Consider the following 23309-nt stretch of genomic DNA (forward strand, 5'->3'; position numbering starts at 1 on the left):
GCTCTCCCACCAGCAGGAGGCGACGCAGCCTAGGCTCTCCCACCAGCAGGAGGCGACGCAGCCTAGGCTCTCCCACCAGCAGGAGGTGAGGCAGCCTAGGCTCTCCCACCAGCAGGAGGCGACGCAGCCTAGGCTCTCCCACCAGCAGGAGGCGAGGCAGCCTAGGCTCTCCCACCAGCAGGAGGCGAGGCAGCCTAGGCTCTCCCACCAGCAGGAGGCGAGGCAGCCTAGGCTCTCCCACCAGCAGGAGGCGACGCAGCCTAGGCTCTCCCACCAGCAGGAGGCGACGCAGCCTAGGCTCTCCCACCAGCAGGAGGCGACGCAGCCTAGGCTCTCCCACCAGCAGGAGGCGACGCAGCATAAGTTCCTCCACCATGATGCCAAAACGCGGAAGATCTCTCCCACATGCTGGCCAAAATACCCACCACAATGCCACAACCTGTCCGCTGCGACAATTTCCACTCCTTAAAAAATACAACTATTGCCTAACCAGAAACTTGCGAACCCTTATCGAGGCCAAAGCGTAGAAAACGCGAATATAACGGCGCCTTAATTTTAACTTAATATGTCGCATTCTTAACGGATTGGTCGAGTCGGTAAAAATTGTGACGTATTTGGTGAGGACAGACTTGTTGGGCGTCTCACCGTCTTCAGTCGTTGTCACGAAGCCATTAACTACCCCCCCCCCCTAGTCCTGCACACTGGAGAAACTACAGTATCACCAGAAACCCTCCGCTTAGCTCTTAAACAGCTATCATCGTCAATGTTTGGCTCACAGGGTAATGCGGTTATCATACGAGTTAAAAAATTGTCTGGGTTTTTAATCCGCCTCTGGAAATAATGAAACCGATACAATACCCTTGTAGTCTGTGATGGATTGTAATTTATTAAGCTTTAAATGAATCGTTATTTCAGCATATTAATTGGTGTTATCTGGATCTTGCTTGGAGAGGGTCTTTGGAGTTATTCTACTCCCCGAGCCCGGCCTGATGCCAGGCTCGACTTGTAATTTAGATGTTTTCACCTTGAAGCTACAAGAGCGAGTGCACTTGTTCAAGCGCTGCTAGTTACGTCTTTGAGAGGCTTGTCACCACAGAGTGAAGGGGTTTCCTGCCTAGGTGCAGCAAAAGATAATGATATCGAATAGAAGAGTATCAAAAGACACGTACGCGTTCACGAGTGCTTAAAACAAGCTTAAATTACATTGTTTTATCTGAGCACTAAGATCCAAACTTATTTCCTGCAAATAGCAAGAATCCTGGACTCAGCCGCGATGATTACATTACGGTTTAAGGAGCTTCGAGAAATTCAAGAACCGTACTCTTAGTTCTAACTTGAAATAATTTCTGTAAATTATGAACGCCTCGACAGATACACAGCAAATGCTAGTAACCAAGTAGACTTGGGGAGAAATAGCAACGGTAAATCTCAAACATTTAAGGATGGTAAATTTCTGACACGGAACTGTTAAACGTTTTTACTGCACGAGGCCAAGTGAAGCCAAGATCGGGCATCTTTCACGTGTGGAAATAGTTTTCAACTTCCCTGCCAACTTTAATAAAATGCCAAAAATACTATTAAATTTGGATAAAAATTGGAATGTTCTAATTTAGAAGCTATAAAGTACTAGATCTTTTAGCGACGTAAATAAATTATTTCCAAGTTAAGGCCAACTATAAACTGTAACCATTATGGATTAATTTGTTTTTTGAATTCTATATTAAGTACAAGCTCTAGCATTTTGTACTTAAGTGTCTAGCTTGCCTTCTGAATTTGTTGATCAAACAATTACTTGTTACTTCAAATTTAACTAACATTACAGTCGAGTGTCCGTGGTCTCGCTACCCCAGAGAACACTTGTGTACTTGTACACCCAGGCGCAACATGGAAATGTGATGCCTTGTAGTATATCTAGATCTACCTAGTAAAGTGCCGTCATCTAGATTCTGGTACTCTAGTATAGTACTCTAGCTTGTTCTATTATACCTTGCAAAGTGTAAATCACTTTCAATTTTTAAACACTAACAACATCCGTCTCAGCCTTCTAACATCCAAAACACACTATGAATAGGCGGGCGGGCGGGCGGGCAAGTCCAGCCGAGGGCGGAGGGGGGGGGGCGGCGGGTGGGAAATTCCAGCTGAGGGCGGGCGGGAAAGTCCAGCTGAGGGCGGGCGGCGGGCGGGGTCAACAAGTGGTACTCAACTATAGCCAGTCTGGATTCGTTGTGCCCTCCGCCACCTGTACATATAAATCGTGGACGCTAAAAGGTTCTTGCCCTCGCCCATTGTTTACGGCGCCTCTGCTCTCCAAAACCCGCCATTTTTCTCCCCAAATCGTAAATTTCATTTCTTTTTGGTTTGGTTTTATGACAGTTGTGCGATGACAGTTCGAGAATTGGGAATATCTGTGAACATTGGGTGGCCACGAGACGGGGTGGAAAACTATATTCAATATACAAAACCCGAAAATATTTGAATTTGTAAAATGTAAATTAATGATCAAAGCAAAAATAGTTTTTCTCCTTGCCTTCCAAGCACAGTCGAGACCACAAACTTGAGTGTTATCTTTTACAGATGCTACCAAGCTGGGAATGAAGGTCACCGAGGTAGAAACACGGCAGCAACACTCGCATGAAGTGTTTCACTGGGCGGCGTAAAACAACATCCACGTAAATTGCAAATTCCTTCGCTACGGGAAAGGAAATGCTTCTGGACGCGGTGTCGTGGATGATTTTATACTCTTGGAATAATCAACCGCACCTTTGACTTTAAGGAAAAGAAGGTAGTGATTCAACTATGGTGCGCCCCCATTTGGATTACTGAATCAAAGTATGAAGACTTCATCTTCAGAAAGACATATTGCTCTGAAGAAAGTGCAACACCAGTCAACAAAAAATCATTCCACAGCCAAGTCATCTTTCATATAAAAAACAGTTGAGTGCCACAAGGCTCTAACCATTATCCTACCCCAAATCCTTCTCGTATCCCTTGCAAGTGCTAAATACTTGCAATGGCTTGTCACTCGACTGATAATTACCTTACTCTCGCGAAACACATTGGGCGATACTAGTCTACCCATCTTTTTCCAATAGGGATCTTGATATACGGTCGTAGCTAACGACAAGCTTGGGCTGTAATTCATATGTCAGACAGCGAGAGCTTGGTTGACCAGGCCACCACCAACCAGGAGGCCAAGCTTCAAATATGGAGACACACAGACATTGATCCTGGGAATCTCCTCAGGGTGACCTTTAGTCTTCCTAATTTTTCTCGTGATGGGGAAGTCAAGCACCGAGATGAGCACCACCACTGCACAGCTCTTGTAAACAGCTGCAGCCACTACGAATTTCCAGCAAATCCACTGCCATAAAGGCCATAAAATATAAATTGTTTTGACTGACACACTGCATCTACCCATTCCACGCAGCAATATCAAATCCCCCATTATTCCAGCAATTCCCCCATTCCCCCCCACCCTTCCCACAGACCACAATACCCACACCTCTCAGCAACAGTTCTCCCTCCACAACTTCCAGGGACTGAGGCCCTAACTTTGGGAACAAGGCACAGGAAGTGACCAAAGTATTTAACACACTGCCTCAACTATTTAACCCGACCCACCAACTTCTGATCGTCTTCCAACAATTTTCTCGCAGCAGCTTAATGTGTGTGTTTGATTCTTGAGTGTATTGTGTAGCACGTTCTGAAGTGTGTGCTTGTAACGAGTGCTTCTTGTGTCTAGTGGCTTGCCAGAGTGGTGCTTCTCTTTAATGTCATGTGTGTGCTATTCCACTACCTATGAAGCACGTGCTTCCTGTGTGTTTATCTACTATTTAGGCTAAAAGTCCTTCCTTGTTACACAGTGTTATTTCCAGTGGAAGTGTGGGGGGCGAGACTGCCCCCCACAGAAGAGGGGGGGCACCTCCAAAGTTCAAGATGGGAAAGGTTTACTTGAAACTTAAGTCTGACCGCAGGACAACGACGTCATTACAATATAACACAACATTTCCCTAACCTATAGATTAGGTTTATGCAGAATGGAGAATCAAGACTGAACAAGACTGATATGTTAACTATACCAACAGGACTAAAGGTTCCTTTAAACAAGACTGATATGTTAACTATACCAACAGGACTAAAGGTTCCTTTAAACAAGACTGATATGTTAACTATACCAACAGGACTAAAGGTTCCTGAAGGTTACAACAGTTCTAAAAAAATCTTTAGAGTAGGACGGGGATCGAACCAGCATCCTGGATAACCCCAGAGTCACGCTTGGGGTTACTGCTCCAAACATTTTCTCATATTACGCTAGTGTGACTTCCTTGTATACAACAGTCTCCCCCGAGCTTAAGCCGGAAGAGAGGCGTCACAAGCCTCACTCAACCGCCTCCTGGTTGTCAGAGCACGCAATCTCTGTTCCCACGGGAGGCGGGGGTGGCCCACGGGAGGCGGGATGGCCCACGGGAGGCGGGGGTGGCCCACGGGAGGCGGGGGTGGCCCACGGGAGGCAGGGGTGGCCCACGGGAGGCAGGGGTGGCCCACGGGAGGCAGGGGTGGCCCACGGGAGGCGGGGGTGGCCCACGGGAGGCGGGGGTGGCCCACGGGAGGCGGGGGTGGCCCACGGGAGGCGGGGGTGGCCCACGGGAGGCGGGGGTGGCCCACGGGAGGCGGGGGTGGCCCACGGGAGGCGGGGGTGGCCCACGGGAGGCGGGGGTGGCCCACGGGAGGCGGGGGTGGCCCACGGGAGGCGGGGGTGGCCCACGGGAGGCGGGGGTGGCCCACGGGAGGCGGGGGTGGCCCACGGGAGGCGGGGGTGGCCCACGGGAGGCAGGGGTGGCCCACGGGAGGCAGGGGTGGCCCACGGGAGGCAGGGGTGGCCCACGGGAGGCAGGGGTGGCCCACGGGAGGCAGGGGTGGCCCACGGGAGGCAGGGGTGGCCCACGGGAGGCAGGGGTGGCCCACGGGAGGCGGGGGTGGCCCACGGGAGGCGGGGGTGGCCCACGGGAGGCGGGGGAGGCCCACGGGGAGCAACACCGCAGGTGAAGACAACCAGGACCCACTACAGGACAGCCACGTCAATTCTCCAGTGGCTGTCCTGGAGAATTGAACGTCCTCAGCCACCACCAGGGTAGCTGGGACACTCAAGAAATATCCCGCAAGGCTGAGTGAAGGACTAGGCCGAAGGGAGGGTTAAGTCTACCCCAAAGAACACTGGTTTAATTCTAAGCCTTACTAGGCCTTAAATACAAACTTAGAGCATGCGAGGAGGAAGAACAGTAAACAAGATAAACTTAACCCATTTAACACTAACATTTTATGAGCGACAAGGCCGGCAGGAGAGGCGGGTGCTGCCACAACGACACACTAGTGTAGAGCAGCTTACTTACCCTACCGCAGCCCTGGGGACTTAATGACAGAGGTAAATTTTATCACAAAGTACTTCACACCTGTGATCACTCTGGAGAGCGTGACACTATGGAGAATGTGTAAGGTCTGGAGACCCCTGAACCGGAACCCAACCAGGGTTGTATAGTCGATTGATTGATTAAGATTAAGCTACCAAAAGGTGGCACGGGCATGAATAGCCACCCGACCACATAATGCTCTAGGGTTCATATTCTTATGCCCAACTCATCGTGATACAACACACTGGCACTGATATATCAGTGCTAATTAATTTGAGGCAATGTACAGAGACGGCACCACTCCCATGCCAGGTAAGTCCACTACGGACTCACCATAGCCCGTGCTACTTGGAACCTGTTCCGAGTAGCTGAATCTATAACAACAACAACTTGAAGCAATGGAGTGACTTGACCTCGCGTTCTGGTGGTTCGGGGCCTCCAGAACCTTCCAGAGAACTCAGGAGAGTTCTGGGGTGGTTGACTTGTGTACCATCGTGGCTGCGTCGGTTAAGGCAGGAGTCGGGGAAGCACCAGAACGGGAGTTCAAGTCACTGCATTGCCTCGAAATCATACATACATACAAATGTATGCATGCATGTATGTATGTATGTATGTATGTATGTATGTATGTATGTATGTATGTATGTATGTATGTATGTATGTATGTATTTTCACCTAGTTGTGCTTGTGGGGTTGAGATCTGGCTCTTTCGGCCCGCCTCTCAAATGTCAATCAATCAACTGATTAACTTCCCCCCCCCCCCAGGAAGCAGCTCATAGCAGCTCTCTAACTGCCAGGTACCTATTTACTGCTAGGTGAACAGATGCATCAGGATGAAGGAAACTCTGCCCATTTGTTTCCGCTATTACCGGGGATAGACCCTAGGATTACGAGTCCCGAGCACTGTCCAATCAGCCGTCAGGCCCCATTGCATTTGTGCCATTACAAAAGCACTTCAATCACATTCTGCAGTTGAGTGGTCAATAACTCACTCCGCCGCGTGTAGTGGAACAGACCCACAACATTGTATATTTTAGCACAGACGAAATAACATGTTATATACTGGTTGTTAGTGAAGGACCACGTCTCTGGCAGAAACAAAAAATATACAAACTACCATTCACCCTCCAGAAGAACCCAAACTTGTCCCCTCTCTCTCTATAAAGCTCATCCCCATGTCCCCCAAAACGACCCCGTCACCCCCAACAGTCAACCTCAGCAAGCCCCCCCTCCAACTACAGCGCCCCTCCTGCAAGGATACCCCCCATCCTCTCCACTATCCCCCGCCCCAAATCCTCTCCTTACCCTTCACAAGCTCCGACCCCCCTCCCTCCGGCTCTTCCCCATCTAACGTTCCGTGGAACTGCAGGAACACCTCCACAGCTAAGTCGACAGCTCCGACAACTTAGTATGTCCTTGCCATTCTGAGAGAGAACCCTCGCGTTGAGAGGCCACAGCGTGGCAACATGGAGGCGACACCAAATCACGACATAAAGAGGCCACACAGTCTTACATTTCAAGGCCATATCGAGCTACACGATACTGGGAGGTGGGGAGCAAGCCCGAGAATTTGTTTCACAATTGTATGTGCTCGGCGCGGATGGCGGGTCGGGCGGGAACTGGTATGAGACTGATCAACACTTTGGTCAACACTGTGCAGTAAACACTACACAGCTGATGGGAAAATGTGGCAGCTTCGATTCAGTAATCCCGGGGGGGGGGGATGCCACAATCTGTTCTTGCACAAACAAGTATAATAAGATAAGCTACTTTTGAAATTATATTAAACACGGAATACAGCATATACACTATATCAGTACCCCGAATGTGACTGGCGTCTAGTGTTACCTCGTAACGTTGATTCCCAACACTTTCTCGGTAACCCGAGCACAGTTGGACAGGGTCGAGGCTTGCGAACCATCGGAGGGAATTATCAGGGGGAAAGCGCAAAGCCATTACGACTATACTTTAGTAGTTCTATTTATTTTCCATTTGGTCTAATTTAATTTAGACCTAAATGGAAATTAATTTTAGACTTTTCCGTTAATATCCATTAGTGGAAAGTTCTCAATTCAATATCCATGAACGGAAAGCTGTCAAACAACAATCAAAGAAAAATACAACTATGATAAAATCCTACAGTATACCTACCGGGAAGACCAAGTAAACCATTGTCACCAACACAAGACAGACAGGTTGTCGCCGGACTCCAATATTTCTTTAATCTTCATATTAAGAATGGTCCAGGACGGACCGAAACGTCGTCGTCCCTTCACCTTCCAGTGTGTGGTCTGGTCAACATACTTTAGCCACGTTATTGTGACTCATCGCCTGCATCTTCATAATAATTTTACAAATCTCTGTTCCACTTCCCAAAAGGCAGTTTAGCAGAGTCTACCAGAGGAAGGGGGGGGGGGACACGGCCCCAGTCTACCGGAGGGGGGGGGGGGGACACGGCCCCAGTCTACCGGAGGGGGGGAGAGGGGACAGGGACCGTCCAGTGGCTGCACGTCACATGAGGGATTACAAAATCGTTTCGTCAGCGCGTAAGACACGTGGAGCTTGACAAGCCCCGTACAAGGGCCTTCATGGTGGTGTAGCGGGCATCTTGGCAGTGCTCCAGCAGTAGTCTTACTTTAAAGAATATTTATACAAGTTATCATATACTTAATGTGTATTAAGCATGTCGTAATGGTTACATACAATAATCATCCTTTCCTATGCAGGCGATGAGTCACAATAACGTGGCTGAAGTATGTTGACCAGACCACACACTAGAAATTGAAGGGACGACGACGTTTCGGTCCGTCCTGGACCATTCTCAAGTCAATTTCTAGTGTATGGTCTGGTCAACATCACCCTTTCCTAATTTTATAAAATGTTTCTCAATACGAGAGAGCAAGTTTGTAGTTTTCTACGAGTGGGAAGCCAAAACCAAACCACTTCCGTTTGTTTATGTTGATCTCGTTTATCAAGAACACTTACAGCATTGTAGTATTCTGCCACATACGAGAGAGATATTAGAAAGAACTTTTTTAGTGTCAGAGTGGTTGACAAATGGAATGCATTAGGCAGTGATGTGGTGGAGGCTGACTCCATACACAGTTTCAAGTGTAGATATGAAAGAGCCCAGTAGGCTCAGGAACCTGTACACCTGTTGATTGACGATCGAGAGGCGGGACCAAAGAGCCAGAGCTCAACCCCTGCAAGCACAATTAGGTGAGTACTTGTTCTTTTGTTAACAAGTGTTCCAATTTACATGCAATAACGTCTCTGCTCCCCCCCCCCCCTTCCCCATCTCCCATCCCACTCCATCCTTCCCTCCTCTTCCCAATCCTTGACACACCAATCACTTTGTGGAATGCCCAATTTGTGCCTTAGATCTGGCCCTGCCACTCTCACCATGTCAATAATGTCTTGCGGGAGGTAGAAGGATGGGGGCGTTAGGGGGAGGGGAGAGAAGATGGGGAGGGGGGAGGAAACGGAACGGAACTATCAGGGGAAAGCGCCAAGCCATTACGACTATATAGCACTGGGAAGGGGTCAGGATAAAGATTTGGGACGGGGGGAAAGGAATGGTGCCCTAGGGGGGAGGGAGGGAGGGAGAAGATGGGGGAGCGAAGAAAGGACACGAGACAAACAAATCAACGGAACGGGGGTCGAGGAACAGACAAAAGATGGCTTCTGAAAGAAAGCAGAAGTGACAATGGTGGGTTAGCGTGCCGTGGGGACACAGCCAGCTACACTTATCATATACTCAACTTTATTTTTATTAAATTTTAATCGTGACGTTTTGTTAACTGTGATTCATAACAGTGAACCACTGTAAGCCGCTAACGTACACAGAGAGACCAACATACATATAATTTATGTTGCTGTTGCAGCGGTTCGCTGCGTCGATTTAACCTGGTTTTCAGGGTAATGGCGTTACTGTAGTTTCAGGCACGAGCATAATCACCCAATCCGGTGGTTCTCTCGAGACGAACTAACCCATTACCTGCCACTGTCTTCTAACACAAAGAAGCCAGTCTTTGTAGCCAGCGTCACATGACTGATATTAGTTTGATTTATTTTTGCAATGTTGCAACAAAAAATAAATCTGAACACATCGAAGTGTAAGACAAAGGTATTGGGAAAACATTACAAATTGGTGTTCTATCAGGTCGCCTTGGTGTTAAGACGGACAGAACGGCCTCCTCCCCTCCCCCCACCATTTTTTTAAGATGATTGGCTGGGCACCTTGTTCTGTATCTTCCACTGTTCCATATATTATTATTTATTATAATATTCGTATTGCACTTAGTAACAGTGGGTTGACAGCTGGGATCCGAAGTGAAGAACAGAAAGCGTTAAAAGACCCTAACGGCCCAGTTAAAAGGCAAAAGGCAGTTTAGTTAACTGCCAGTTAACTAAAAGCGAGTTAACTAGTGCAACGCCTGGTACTTTCAATTTGTTTAAACAGAAAGTTCAGTGTTGTTTACCAAGATGCTTGGCTTCTGTATTACACGTTAAGGGTTCACTAGTTGGTCTAGGTGTCCAGCTCCACACTATCGAGCTTCAGCACTGTGACTGACCCTTCGACTGACCCAGTCACGGCAGTATAGCCCCCAGGGCGGCTCATGAACTCGAGGCCCAAGGACGACCAAGGTCACAAAAGGTCCAAAGACGCACAAGGAAAGTTTTTACTGTATTATTGTGTGTGTACATATTAATTAGCGAATTTAATATCGAATATAATTCGATTTTAAAACAATAAGTTCTGAAAAAAAATTACGACTTTATGCCCTCTAAATGGATGCCGCGGAGTCGCTAGCCGACATTCTCGACACTAAACGGCTGACCGAGCCTCTCCCACACCAACACAGGATCAAGTCCCAGTTTCCTGACGAGAAAATTTAGTAAATGTTTCTATCCCAAAACGAAGGGAAAGGGAAATATCAGGGAAAAAAGCGTCAAGCCATTACGACTATATAGCACTTGGAAGGGATGAGGATTTGGGATGGGGGGAGGGGAGTGGAAGGAATGATGCCCAACCACATTGACGGTCGGGAATTGAACGCCGACCTGCATGAAGCGAAACCGTCACTCTACCGTCTAGCCCAAGTAGGCCAAAATGAGAAACGTACAAGGGCCAACTTACTCCCTATAATGGCAGCCCCTGGCCTTACAGGGAGTGATAGTAGCGATCATGCAGCCGGGTGGATAAACAGGAATTATGAAGACGATTCCAATAAATCTTGCTGAATTAAATAAATCCCCGGAGCTTAGCCTAAAGCCAAGCGAGCGAGCCAACCTCCGGAACCGGTTAGCATAATAATCTCTTGGAACAGAGTGTCAATTACAACTAAGTGGAGATAGTCACACTGATATTAAACTGTTCCATTACTCGTCCTCTGTATATCATCGATTTTGCTTCGTCAAATTACTAGTAATTAAATTATAAACTAACACGTTTTGGTAGACGGAATGATGCCCCAGCCCACGACCGTGCCCCAGCTCGTACCCCAGCCCACGACCGTGCCCCAGCTCGTACCCCAGCCCACGACCGTGCCCACGACCGTGCCCACGACCGTGCCCACGACCGTGCCCCAGCCCACGACCGTGCCCCAGCTCGTGCCCCAGCGCACGACCGTGCCCCCAGCTCGTGCCCCAGGCCACAGAGTACATTCGGCACGTGTCTTCAGATCACTGGCTACAAACAACTGGTGAATTTCCGGGTCGAGACGAGAACACAGGGCGAGTTTCTGGAACAACATTAGAGTGGGAGTTGTTCCTCCACCACCAACTCGCCCACTCTCTGCCACACGAATCCAACAGTTTTCTTCAAATTAGCTCGTTACGCTTTTGTTTATATTTTGCGGAGATAAAAACCGGGCGACTCCCACTAAACAAAAACCAGCCACAAATGGCGAGAAAAGGCATAACCCAAAACCGATATCCCCCCCCCCCTTCCTCCACTCATCGCCCATAGGAGGTTGAAGGGGGAGGAGAGGGGGAGAATGAGAGAGGGGGGGGGGGGGAAATGAGAGATAGGAGGGGGGGAATGAGAGATAGGAGGGGGGGAATGAGAGATAGGAAGGGGGGGAATGAGAGATAGGAGGGGGGGGGAATGAGAGATAGGAGGGGGGGAATGAGAGATAGGAGGGGGGGGAATGAGAGATAGGAGGGGGGGGAATGAGAGATAGGAGGGGGAATGAGAGATAGGAGGGGGGAATGAGAGATAGGAGGGGGGGGGGGAAAGGGAGGGGAGGGGAGGGGGTGCGTGAGGGCGCGAGAGAGCGTGCGCGCCAGCGTGAGACCTACACCTCTCGAAGCATAAACTTGAGAATACCCAGAAATATCTCGCTAGAATGTTACCAGAAATAACAGAGCCGTGTTATGAAGACGAGAGAACGGAGCCCGCAGAGTCTCGCTGCCTTGGGACTGTACACACACTATGCAAATCCTCCTTACTCTCCTTCCTTAAAACTCTCCTAAAATACGAATATTCAGATATAGCAATAATCATGTTCCTAAATTCACAGTGTAACTTAATATTAATTGCTACTTCACAACTTTGAAGCAGTTTTGCCTCGTAACAGACCAATCTAGCTAACCCTCCATCGAAGTCGTTTATCATTAACCCAGGTGTAAAATTCAGGTGTCTTAAATCTATTAAATCCACCTCAATTTAGACTTGTTCACAGCATTAAAAAACTGGTATTGTGAGTGAGAGACGTGACTGTATGGTGAGGGATGGTCGGTGTGAGGCCTCCTGGGGCCTGTATGGTGAGGGATGGTCGGTGTGAGGCCTCCTTGCTACTGTGAGAGACGTGAGTGTATGGTGAGGGATGGTTGGTGTGAGGCCTCCTTGCTACTGTTGCTACTGTGGGGAGGGCGAGGCGGAGCACCGACTCCACAGGCCATAAAGAGCCCGAGGTCATCACCTGGATACATGCCTGGATACAGAAGGATATTAACTCAACAATCCCGGATGATGGAAGAAGATTAAACACTCGCCAGCCCTCCAGATTGACTTGCTCTTCCACTGGTGGGGCCACGAAGCTTGCTGGGCTGGTCAAGAGTGTCCCCCAGGATGCTACCTTGTGGCTAACTTTTATAGCTTCCGGGTATCAACGGCCCCACGGTCCGGTCTCCGACCAGGCCTACCAGTTGGTCATCTGGTCAACTAGGCTGTTGGACGCTGCTGTCGCAGCCTGATGTATGAATCACAGCCTGGTTGGTCAGGTATCCTTTGGAGGATATGTCGAGTTCTCTCTTGAACACAGTGAGAGGCCGACCAGTTATGATCCTTATGTGTAGCGGGAGCGTTGAAAAATCTTGGGCCCTTGATGTTGATAAGAGTTCTCCCTCAGTACTGTACCTATTGCACCTCTGCTTTTCAACGGGGGGTATTTTGCACATCCTGTCATGCCCACCACTCTCGTGTGATGTTATTACTGTGTTCAGATTTCGAACTAGTCCCTCTAATATCTTCCACGAGTAGATTATTATCTATCTCTCGCCTGCGTCCTAGAGAATACAGAGTTAGAACTTTTAATCGGTCCCAATAATTAAGATGACTTATACAGTGGATTTTAGCGGTAAAGGAACTTTGCACGCTTTCTAGGTCAGCAATTTCTCTGGCTCTGAATGGGGCTGTTAGAGTGCAACAATATTCCACCCTAGAGAGCACAAGTGTCTTGAAAACTATCATTGGTATGGCATCCCTTGTTTGGAATGTCCTTGCTATCCAACCTGTCATTTTTCTTGCAGTCGGAGCTGGAACTTATTTTCATTAAACATAAAAATAAATTCCAGCTCCTGCACTATGGGAAAAAAATTAAAATTTAAAAACGGAATCAAATCCCACTATAGAACGAAAAAGCAATGCAAATGATCTAGGAGTAATCATCATATTATGTGTAGCCCATTGAAAGACCTTATTTACATCCGATTGAAGGTTTGCAGTGTCCTCTATATTTGAGCCAAACTACTTCCACCTGGCTGAATGCTGGTACAAAACGCTGTTTCTCTCGTAGTCTCCACATGAAGCAACCCGTCCTCCTAACAGAACGTCCCATTTTGAAGCACATTTTACCTAAGGCCAAAAAACGTCGTACTAGAAAATGATAGCGGCTCTCGAAATTGACATACTGTTCCGTTTTCCGTTTTGGGTCCTCTGGTAGGTTAGGAGAGGGCACTTTTTTACGACAGGTTCTTGACGTTGGGAAACCTTAGGAAGTCGGGCTGCACGAAGAGGACAGCGGACTTCGCAGCGACAAACATCGACAACCAACCATCGTGAACTCACCTGTCCTCGGCGATGCGAGCCAGAAGAGGCTCGAGCCAGCCCTCGGTGCACTCCACGTGGGCGTCCAGGAAGGTGATGACCTGACCCGTGACCTCCTTGGCTCCCAGCAGGCGCGCGCGGATCAGGCCCGAGCGCTCGACCGTCCGCAGCACCCTCACGGGCACCGGCAGAGTCTTCACGTGCTCCTCCAGCTCCTTCCCCAGGTAATCTGCCGCCGTAACAAGGCAGAATATGACTCAGGGAAATAACGAGGCAGGTTAAAACTATTGACTGGAAAATATACTGGAGTGAGAAGGGGGTGAGGGCGGGGGAGGGGTGGATAAGGGGTAAGCAGGAGCTTCGACAAATGATGACAGACTTCAAGTCATGCACATGCTTGACTTGACGCGCGCTCGAAACTTGGGACGAGAGGAATACAAGTTCAATAAGGGAAACAGTCACGTGTCCGGGAGAAGGGGAACTATGCAACATTAAACGCAGTAATTTGTCACTGAAATTTTCCCCATCAACATTCACAATGGAAGAACACCGTCGACCGGTCCGAGGGAAGACGCAATGTTATAGTGAACTTGTGTATATCCAAAGCTTCGGAATTAATGTATTGTCACCACAGGTGTTCGACACGACACTTGTCATGCTCTGTACCTGTCTGGGAAGGCATTGGGAATGAATTAATATCAAGTCAGAGTTGTCGCCTGCATTTTATCTAAAGAAACTTGATGAATAAAGCTGGAGATAAGCGAGCAAGTTTGTGCGCGCGCGCGCCCGTCCTCTCCAAACTTCACCATATGTTTTCACCAGCAGCACTACACTGAGTGAGTGCGTGAAGCGAGCAGCTGCTGCATCTGGCCATATTAACTTTTCAACATCACCTTTAAAAAAGAATTCTTAGTCATTGTATAACACAATCGATGAATAAACACATACTCAAAGAGTTTTGCATTATTCAAAATATCTGATTGTTGGCTAGGCCCAAAATGAAAGTGTCAATTATATCTGCTGGTTTGGATTTTGGGTGTTTAATGGTCGCAATATAAATATGTTGCCAGTTCTTGAAGAAACTGCTCCCTTCTTCCCGTCTGAGCAAAGCAGGAACCTTACTGCCTTCAACGTCCTCAACGTTGTAGCGGCTTCAGCCCCAGATTAGAGGGGAGGGGAGGGGGGGGGGGGAATCATCAGAGCCAGCTTGGAGTCGCCCCGGGGATTGTGTTCAGGGGACCAGTGTCCCCGGTGCTCTCAGTCTCAGTCTCCTGGTTGGTGGTGTGTCACAGCAGGCTGTTGGACACCACTGCTCGCAATCTGACGTATGCATCCATGCGTCATGACGTTTGCAGACGGTGGCCCAGTTGGTCAGGTCTCCTTTGGAGGAGTAATCTTGCAGACCTTCAATTGGTTTAGTGTAAAACAAAAACGGCTTCGTTGGAGGCTTCAAACAAAATGAAGCACCACTTGGGAAAACAACGCTGAGCATTGCCCCAAGACCCAACCACTTGATGAGTAGAGGACTGACACAAACATCAGACCTTAAACATGGAGATGGACTCACCAAGACCATAGGAAACGGGTGATGGATGTAGGGGTGATGTGGGGGAGGGGGGGGGGACATTAAAAGACAAGAAACATCAGTCTGAAGGAGAGACAGGACCTTAAAACTAAATTATATTAGGAATTATTAACAATACACTGAAAATTCTTAAAAATTTTAAAAAATCGTCAATATAGTCAAAATTTATGATTTTTAGCTAAATTACCAATAAAAAAGTTATTTTAACCATTAAAACCTGAAAAAATTCCAATACAAATGATAAAATTCAAATGTTCCAAACAGTACCTCTCTCTGAGGCGTCATCGACGAGGAGTATCTCCTGCAGGAGGGCTCGCGGGGAGCGCTGGATGATGGACCACACGGTACGGAGGAGCGTCGACCACGCCTCGTTGTGGAAGACGATCACGATGGAGGTGGTGGGCATGAGGGGCGGGTACATCTTGGTCTTGCACCTGCGACACACACACACACAGATATTCATATGCAGGCGAGGAGTCACAATAACGTGGCTGAAGTACGTTGACCAGACCACACGCTAGAAGGTGAAAGGACGACGACGTTTCGGTCCGTCCTGGACCATTCTCAAGTCGATTGTCGTCCGTTCACCTTGTAGTGTGTGGTCTGGTTAACACAAATGTTCATGTAATAAACATCTCAACAATAGTTACGATAGGAATTGAGACGCACAAAAGTGTCTCAGATCAAGGGGTAGAGAGGGAAAAGAAAGAGGTTTGACTATATGTAAGGCATCAGTTATGTAATATATATGTAACTATAACTTGAGCCTGCAAACGCATCACAATCACCTTCTGTGGTTAAATTGCTTAGTAACACACTAGTTTCTATAGCAGCTATCATACCCTGTCAAAATAAGTAAGAAATCTAAATACATATATATGAATACTCACACATATACATTATACACATGTGCGAATGAAAACTCCACAAAAAATTATATAAATGTGTGTATAATTATAACTATAAATATATATATACGAACACAATAACTATACATATATACTCACACAATACACACACATATAACTGGATCAGGATTCTTTAAGTAGTAACGCAAACACTTACACAATCTGAACATTTTTCCTTACTAACTGAGGGTTTTGTTTATATATATATATTTAAGTTTATGAGCGCATGGTTGCTTATAACTGTGATCACCTAGGGGAGCCGGTCGGCCGAGCGGACAGCACGCTGGACTTGTGATCCTGTGGTCCTGGGTTCGATCCCAGGCGCCGGCGAGAAACAATGGGCAGAGTTTCTTTCACCCTATGCCCCTGTTACCTAGCAGTAAAATAGGTACCTGGGTGTTAGTCAGCTGTCACGGGCTGCTTTCTGGGGGTGGAGGCCTGGTCGAGGACCGGGCCGCGGGGACACTAAAGCCCCGAAATCATCTCAAGATAACCTCAAGATAACCTTGGACGGGAATATTTCCAACCTCTTAAATGTTTAATCAATGTAGACGTCGTCCCCCCCCCCCTCCCCCGTGTGTCCCCGCCAGCCCGCCAGCGTATTGTGACAAAGTGATTACTTAAATTAGTGGTTACACTGTATAGGAGTGTTGTGCAGCGCTACCATCGCCCGCACATTACCCCGCGGTGGGCAGGTCTACCACGCGAGAAATAAAGCCTGTCTCCCGCACACCTTCAAGAATGACGTATGGTTAAAACTTGAGGTTTAACGAACTTCGGGAAGTGGATCATCCATCCGCCGAATGAAAATTAAACCTCTTTAGTTCATCGTCTTTAGTTCAAGTTCGTCTTTAGTTCAATCGGGTCACAAGGAATGTTATCTCAGCTTGTTCACTGCCAATCTCTACACGAGAGAAAACAAACTATACATACAAGGGCTGGTATACAGACTCAAGGTTGTGAGGAGTTTATATCCACAGCTGTTTATAATGTGCCATGTATAGTTTACACAGTTAAGACAACACGACGTCCTGGGGCCAGGTTCACGAAGCAGTTACCCAAGTTCTTACGAACGTGTACATCTTTCCTCAGTCTTGGACGGCATTGGTTACATTTTTTTAACAATTTACAAGCATGAAAACTTCCCAATCAACTGTTGTTATTGTTATAAAGAACATCCTTTGTCTTAGGAGTTCATTAACTGTTTAATAATGGTAAACAAATCCGTCAAAGACTGAGAGAAGATGTACAGGTTCGTAAGTGCTTGCGTAACTGCTTCGTCAATCTGGAGTCTACATTAATTAGAAAAGATGAAGCGTGCTTAGCGTCTCAAGCTAAGCCGCTACAAGAGTAATTATTACACAAGGGTCTTCAGGCACCCATCAGGAGATTAGCCAAGCACACAAGAAAACACTTCGAGTAGCGTCTGGAGAGGCAGCCACCGTGGTAGCTATAGACTGTGTTTTTGCTTCAACCAGGAGGAGGTCAACAGGTCAGGTCACCCATTTACGGTCGACGAGGATCGGTGACGGTGTGACGTCACCAGGATGAGGGCATCATCAGTCATAAGCCTGGAAGTCGGTAATAATGCCTTCCTCATATTGGTCTATTGTGAGACAAAGCAATCATGTCTTGGGTTGCAGCTACAAGCATGATCGAGATCCTGTTACCGAGCGCTGCACAAGGCAGTTGGGTCAGTTCTTGTCTGTTAGGCCAAATAGATAAGTCCTCATCTCACCAAGCTAAAATGTTAACTTGTATATAGTAACAAGTACCTTGTGTATCTCGCGGACGCCTGGAATCACGGCCGTGAAATTATAGAAGTAACTAAGTTATCCAGCAACTTGAGGTTGGCCAGAACCTCCAGCCAATCTTAATCTGGGAATGCAACGTGGCCAGAAATACCGGGAATTCATTGGTTAGGAAGGCCGTCGTAGCTGTCGTTTTCATAACTCCCTGACTAGTTAACGTCCTGCCGAACTATATATTTCTAACTTCCATTCATTCATTTACAAAACTATTAAAAACTAATATGCAAAACACATTTATACATTCTAGTTTTACCTAATATGTATAATATTGCATCACAACCTCCAAGCGGGAGGTTGTGATGCCTCAATAAGGTAAAAATATACCCAAAGGTTGTGTACAAACTCAGGCTTACCCGTCCCTTCCTATAGGTAAGTATACAGAAGACTACTAACACGGTGTCAGGTTTACAACTTTACCTTCCCACAGCTCGTCAGCCTTACCCTATTAGTTCCCCCCTGGAACACGCCAATCTGTCTACAACCAGGTCACCTGGTTGATACCTGCTTCTGAGAGTTCTTCTACTCCCCCAAGCCCGGCTCGAAGCCAGATGTCCACGGTTGTTCCGGCAATATTTCTTAGTCGCAATTATACAATTTCTTATTATAATGTTTCTTATAGTCGCAATTATAGTCACCAATTACTGCTGGGGCAACATGGACGGACAGTTCCCTACCTACCTTACCTTGAGGCTACCTTGAGGTGCTTCCGGGGCTTAGTGTCCCCGCGGCCCGGTCGTCGACCAGGCCTCCTGGTTGCTGGACTGATCAACCAGGCTGTTAGACGCGGCTGCTCGCAGCCTGACGTATGAGTCACAGCCTGGTTGATCAGGTATTCTTTGGAGGTGCTTATCCAGTTCTCTCTTGAACACTGTGAGGGGTTTGCCAGTTATGCCCCTTATGTGTAGTGGAAGCGTGTTGAACAGTCTCGGGCCTCTGATGTTGATAGAGTTCTCTCTCAGAGTACCTGTTGCACCTCTGCTTTTCAACGGGGGTATTCTGCACATCCTGCCATGTCTTCTGGTCTCATGTGGTGTTATTTCTGTGTGCAGGTTTGGGACCAGCCCCTCAATTATTTTCCACGTGTAAATTATTATGTATCTCTCCCGCCTGCGCTCAAGGGAGTACAGATTTAGGCTCTTTAGTCGGTCCCAGTAATTTAGATGTTTTACTGAGTGGATTCTAGCAGTAAAGGATCTCTGCACGCTCTCTAGGTCAGCAATTTCTCCAGCTTTGAAAGGGGCTGTCATTGTGCAGCAGTACTCCACTCTAGAGAGCATAAGCGTTTTGAAAAGTATCATCATCGGTATAGCATCTCTAGTGTGAAAAGTTCTTGTTATCCAACCTGTCATTTTTCTTGCAGTTGTGACGGCTACTTTATTGTGTTCTTTAAAGGTAAGGTCTTCCGACATGAGTACACCGACGGTGTGTAGCTGGTAGCTGGTCCCGCTGGTCCTGCTGGTAGCTGGTCCCGCTCAGTAGCTGGTCTTGGCCTCCATGCCCAGCGTGGACCACAGCCCAGCGTGGACCACAGCCCGGCGTGGACCACAGCCCGGCGTGGACCACAGCCCGGCGTGGACCACAGCCCGGCGTGGACCACAGCCCGGCGTGGACCACAGCCCGGCGTGGACCACAGCCCGGCGTGGACCACAGCCCGGCGTGGACCGCAGCCCGGCGTGGACCACAGCCCGGCGTGGACCACAGCCCGGCGTGGACCACAGCCCGGCGTGGACCACAGCCCGGCGTGGACCGCAGCCCGGCGTGGACCGCAGCCCGGCGTGGACCGCAGCCCGGCGTGGACCACAGCCCGGCGTGGACCACAGCCCGGCGTGGACCGCAGCCCGGCGTGGACCACAGCCCGGCGTGGACCACAGCCCGGCGTGGACCACAGCCCGGCGTGGACCACAGCCCGGCGTGGACCACAGCCCGGCGTGGACCACAGCCCGGCGTGGACCACAGCCCGGCGTGGACCACAGCCCGGCGTGGACCACAGCCCGGCGTGGACCGCAGCCCGGCGTGGACCGCAGCCCGGCGTGGACCGCAGCCCGGCGTGGACCGCAGCCCAGCGTGGACCACAGCCCGGCGTGGACCACAGCCCGGCGTGGACCACAGCCCGGCGTGGACCACAGCCCGGCGTGGACCACAGCCCGGCGTGGACCACAGCCCGGCGTGGGGGGCCAGCGTGCCCTGGTAATGCACCTTCCTTCACCACCAGCAGGGCGACGACATCTCAGCAGTTCGGTGCAGAAAAAACACCCAACAACATGGGAGAGAAAAGCGCTAATGATAAAAAAAAAACTTTTAAGAAAGAGAATATACCGGAGGCTTGGGGGGGGGGGGTGTGCCTGGGACAGGAAGGAAGAGGAGAGGAAAGGAAGAAAGGCGGGAAGCAGAAGGAGAAAGGGAGAGAGACGCCGGGAGGAGAGAAGTGAGAGAATTAGTTGGTGATAAATCCGGTAGGAGTTAGGTGATGTCGCTCCCACAAGCTAGAGTGGACTTTATTACTGCCATTGCCATTACCAGATACACGCTGGCGGGTGCGAGGGGCGCCTGGAGCAGCGCCTTGCTCACCTAGCTCTGCTGGCGGACTTCAGCTCTGGGGACCCGCCTTTCCACCAACAGTCGACTGATTTCATCAACCTATCCTCAGGCCGGTCTCAAAGCAGCGCCCGTGCCCAAAAGACGCATTCACACATTTTAACGCAGTGTATTATTAAAAATGAGTTTATTCTCGTATATAAATATTATATTTTGAAGTTCTATGTATAGTTAGGCGTAGGTTAGGTGTTTAGATTCTGTTGGTGATTATTTGTATTAAAATACGTTGGTGAAACATTTTCAGAGCTGCGACTAACAGGTCGTCCGCTAAGATACGGTCGATCGTCATGAACCTTGAGTCGTGTGTACAGCCCGAGTAAATCCACTAGAATGAAACACCAAACTCCTCCCCCCCCCCCCCCTCAAACTATCTGGATAGTTATCTAGATATCTGTGATGGTCCGATAACATATTACCGTTCCAATATTAGTCTACTTGTAAACTAGCAAGTGAACCTTTGTCCTATACAAAATATTATCAAGTTGTAACTTTTTTGTATTATAAATCGTTGTTTTAAAATATAAAAAGTATATGCTGAACTCTTGGAAATGGTCTGAAGAATTTGGTTTTCTGTAAATGAAATTCAAGGGATACTCAAATATTTCTCTAAATCCATATTTCACATTTCTGGGATCACACCATATTAACGTATCCAAATGTAATGCAACCTAACCAAACAACAAAACCTGATGAAGCCTAACCTAACTATAGCGTCCAACAGCTTGATTGACCAGACGACCAACCAACCAGGAGGCCTCGTCGGAAACCGAGCCACGGGGCCGTTGTTCCCCGGAAGCTATACAAGGTAAGTAACTGTAACCTTCAAGAGAAAACTAAATGGTTTTCTTCAAGAAGTGCCGGAAGTGTGGTGGGTATGCGGGCCGCTCATCCACCCGCTCATCAGACTGTCCAACAGCCTGATGGACGCATTCATACAAAAAGGTGAGACAAGAGGAGGGCTTGTTCACCTGGGCAATATACCGGCGTGAACACGGCGGACAAGGACACGCCATTTGAAATCTTAATGACCGGGACTTTGGGACCATTTATCGAGAACTACATACAAACGAGCCACATGAATATCGAAACACTTTATCAATGCTCGGGTGTTACGAAAATATACTATACGAGAAGGTGAGCCAGCTAGAGAATGGGAGAGTGAGAGTCAACAAAGGCAAATGTTCATACGTAGACGTATATGATTATTTATATTTGAAGTACGTAGGTGAAGCATTTGCTAGTGGCAATTCGAACAGAAGTCGTCAGCGAAGCATTGAGAAATGCCAAAAACCACAACCAAACACTAAAATACCCCAAAAAACTAAAAACCACAACCAAACCCCCCAAAAACACAGCCAAACATAAACCAGTTAAAAAACAGCCAAACCACAATAAAACTCAAAAACAGTCAAACACCAAAAAACTCCAGAGCCGAGCTTGAAGAGGACCGGCGGGACCATCTGTCTGCCGCCTGCCTGGTTCCCTCCAATGCCTCCTCCACCCCCAACTTGACTTTCTAATCAAGGGTAATTTTTTCTTCACTAGTCTATCTGCCTGCACAAGATTACGCCCAAGTTGGTCAAGTCTGCCCCAGGAGAGTACACGCTCACACACACGTGGCGCATGACAGCACGCACAACTATGCCCAAAGGCGGCATCCTGCCAGTAGTTAACAAATGGAATGTACTTAAAAAGTGATGTGATGGAGGCAGACTCCATACACAGTAGGCTCAGGAACCTGTAACACCAGTTTACTGACGGTTGACAGACGGGACCAAAGAGCCGAAGTTCAACCCCCTGCAAAATACAACTAGGCGAGCACACACACGCGCGATGAAAATGCACAACAATTTCATACAAAAAAATGAACGAGGCACGAGAAAAAAATAAAATCATAATTTTTTACCAATTAAATAAAGAAAATACTATTTCATTATCAGAATGAGGATGTATGCTATTGTGGAAAGTCAGTCGTGTCTGTCCCTAGCTAGTGATAAGTCTTAGGATCAATGGTGCTCATCGTCATCTCTACTCCAGCCCCGTACGAAATGTGTCTGGCGCTCGAGCACATATTGACAGACCAAGGGAGCAGGTGAAACTTGTAATGGAATGCAAGGAGTCGTGCAAGGATGTAGAGCCTCGCATCTCCAGCAGGAGCCCCAGAGCCTCGCATTTCAAGAGAGGAGGGGGGGGGGTTGGAGGAGGAAGGGGGGCGGAGAACCCCGCATTTCGGGGGCGAGCCTCCGTTTGACATTTCTCTCTAGTTTCCAGCCATGATCCTTCGTTCTGCTGCTCCTAGTTTTGAACACTGCTGCCTTATCAATTTCCCTTAGAATCTTATTTATCATATTCCCCTTATCTCTCCTTTTATTCAGTGTGGTATAGTCCAGTTCTCTCAGTCTTTTCTCATAGCTTAAGCCCTTCAGCTCAGGAACGAATCTTGTTGCATCTCTTTGGACCTTTCCTAGTGTCTGTCCATTTTTAAGGTAAGAGTTCCATGCTAGGGATGCATATTCAAGTGTGGGTCTCACCTTCGCTGTATATAGTGCCTGGAAAACCCCTTTATCCAAATTCCTGAAGGACATCCTGGATGTACCTGGATGTTGGTCAGTATGCAACTGTTATTCTGCTAATGTGGGCTTCTGGCATCAATTTTGGAGTTATGTCCACTCCCAGGCCTTTCTCCTTTTCTGACTGGAATATGTCTTCCCTTCATCCTATACTGCTGCA

General features: G+C 48.2%; 1 protein-coding gene across 12 annotated transcripts in view; it reads right to left on the minus strand.

Moving 5' to 3' along the window:
• Pgant5 (polypeptide N-acetylgalactosaminyltransferase 5) overlaps positions 1 to 23309 on the minus strand; it is a 648526-nt gene that overhangs the window by 30975 nt on the left and 594242 nt on the right. For all 12 annotated transcript variants that reach the window (XM_069338615.1, XM_069338608.1, XM_069338612.1 and 9 more), the window contains 2 exons: positions 15533 to 15699; positions 13702 to 13909 (listed from right to left, as the gene is read on the minus strand). In XM_069338615.1, the coding sequence (XP_069194716.1) occupies positions 13702 to 13909; positions 15533 to 15699 (375 nt within the window). The remainder of the gene's footprint in view (positions 1 to 13701; positions 13910 to 15532; positions 15700 to 23309) is intronic.

Source organism: Procambarus clarkii, chromosome 40, assembly GCF_040958095.1.
Source record: "Procambarus clarkii isolate CNS0578487 chromosome 40, FALCON_Pclarkii_2.0, whole genome shotgun sequence".
Lineage (NCBI taxonomy): Eukaryota > Metazoa > Arthropoda > Malacostraca > Decapoda > Cambaridae > Procambarus > Procambarus clarkii.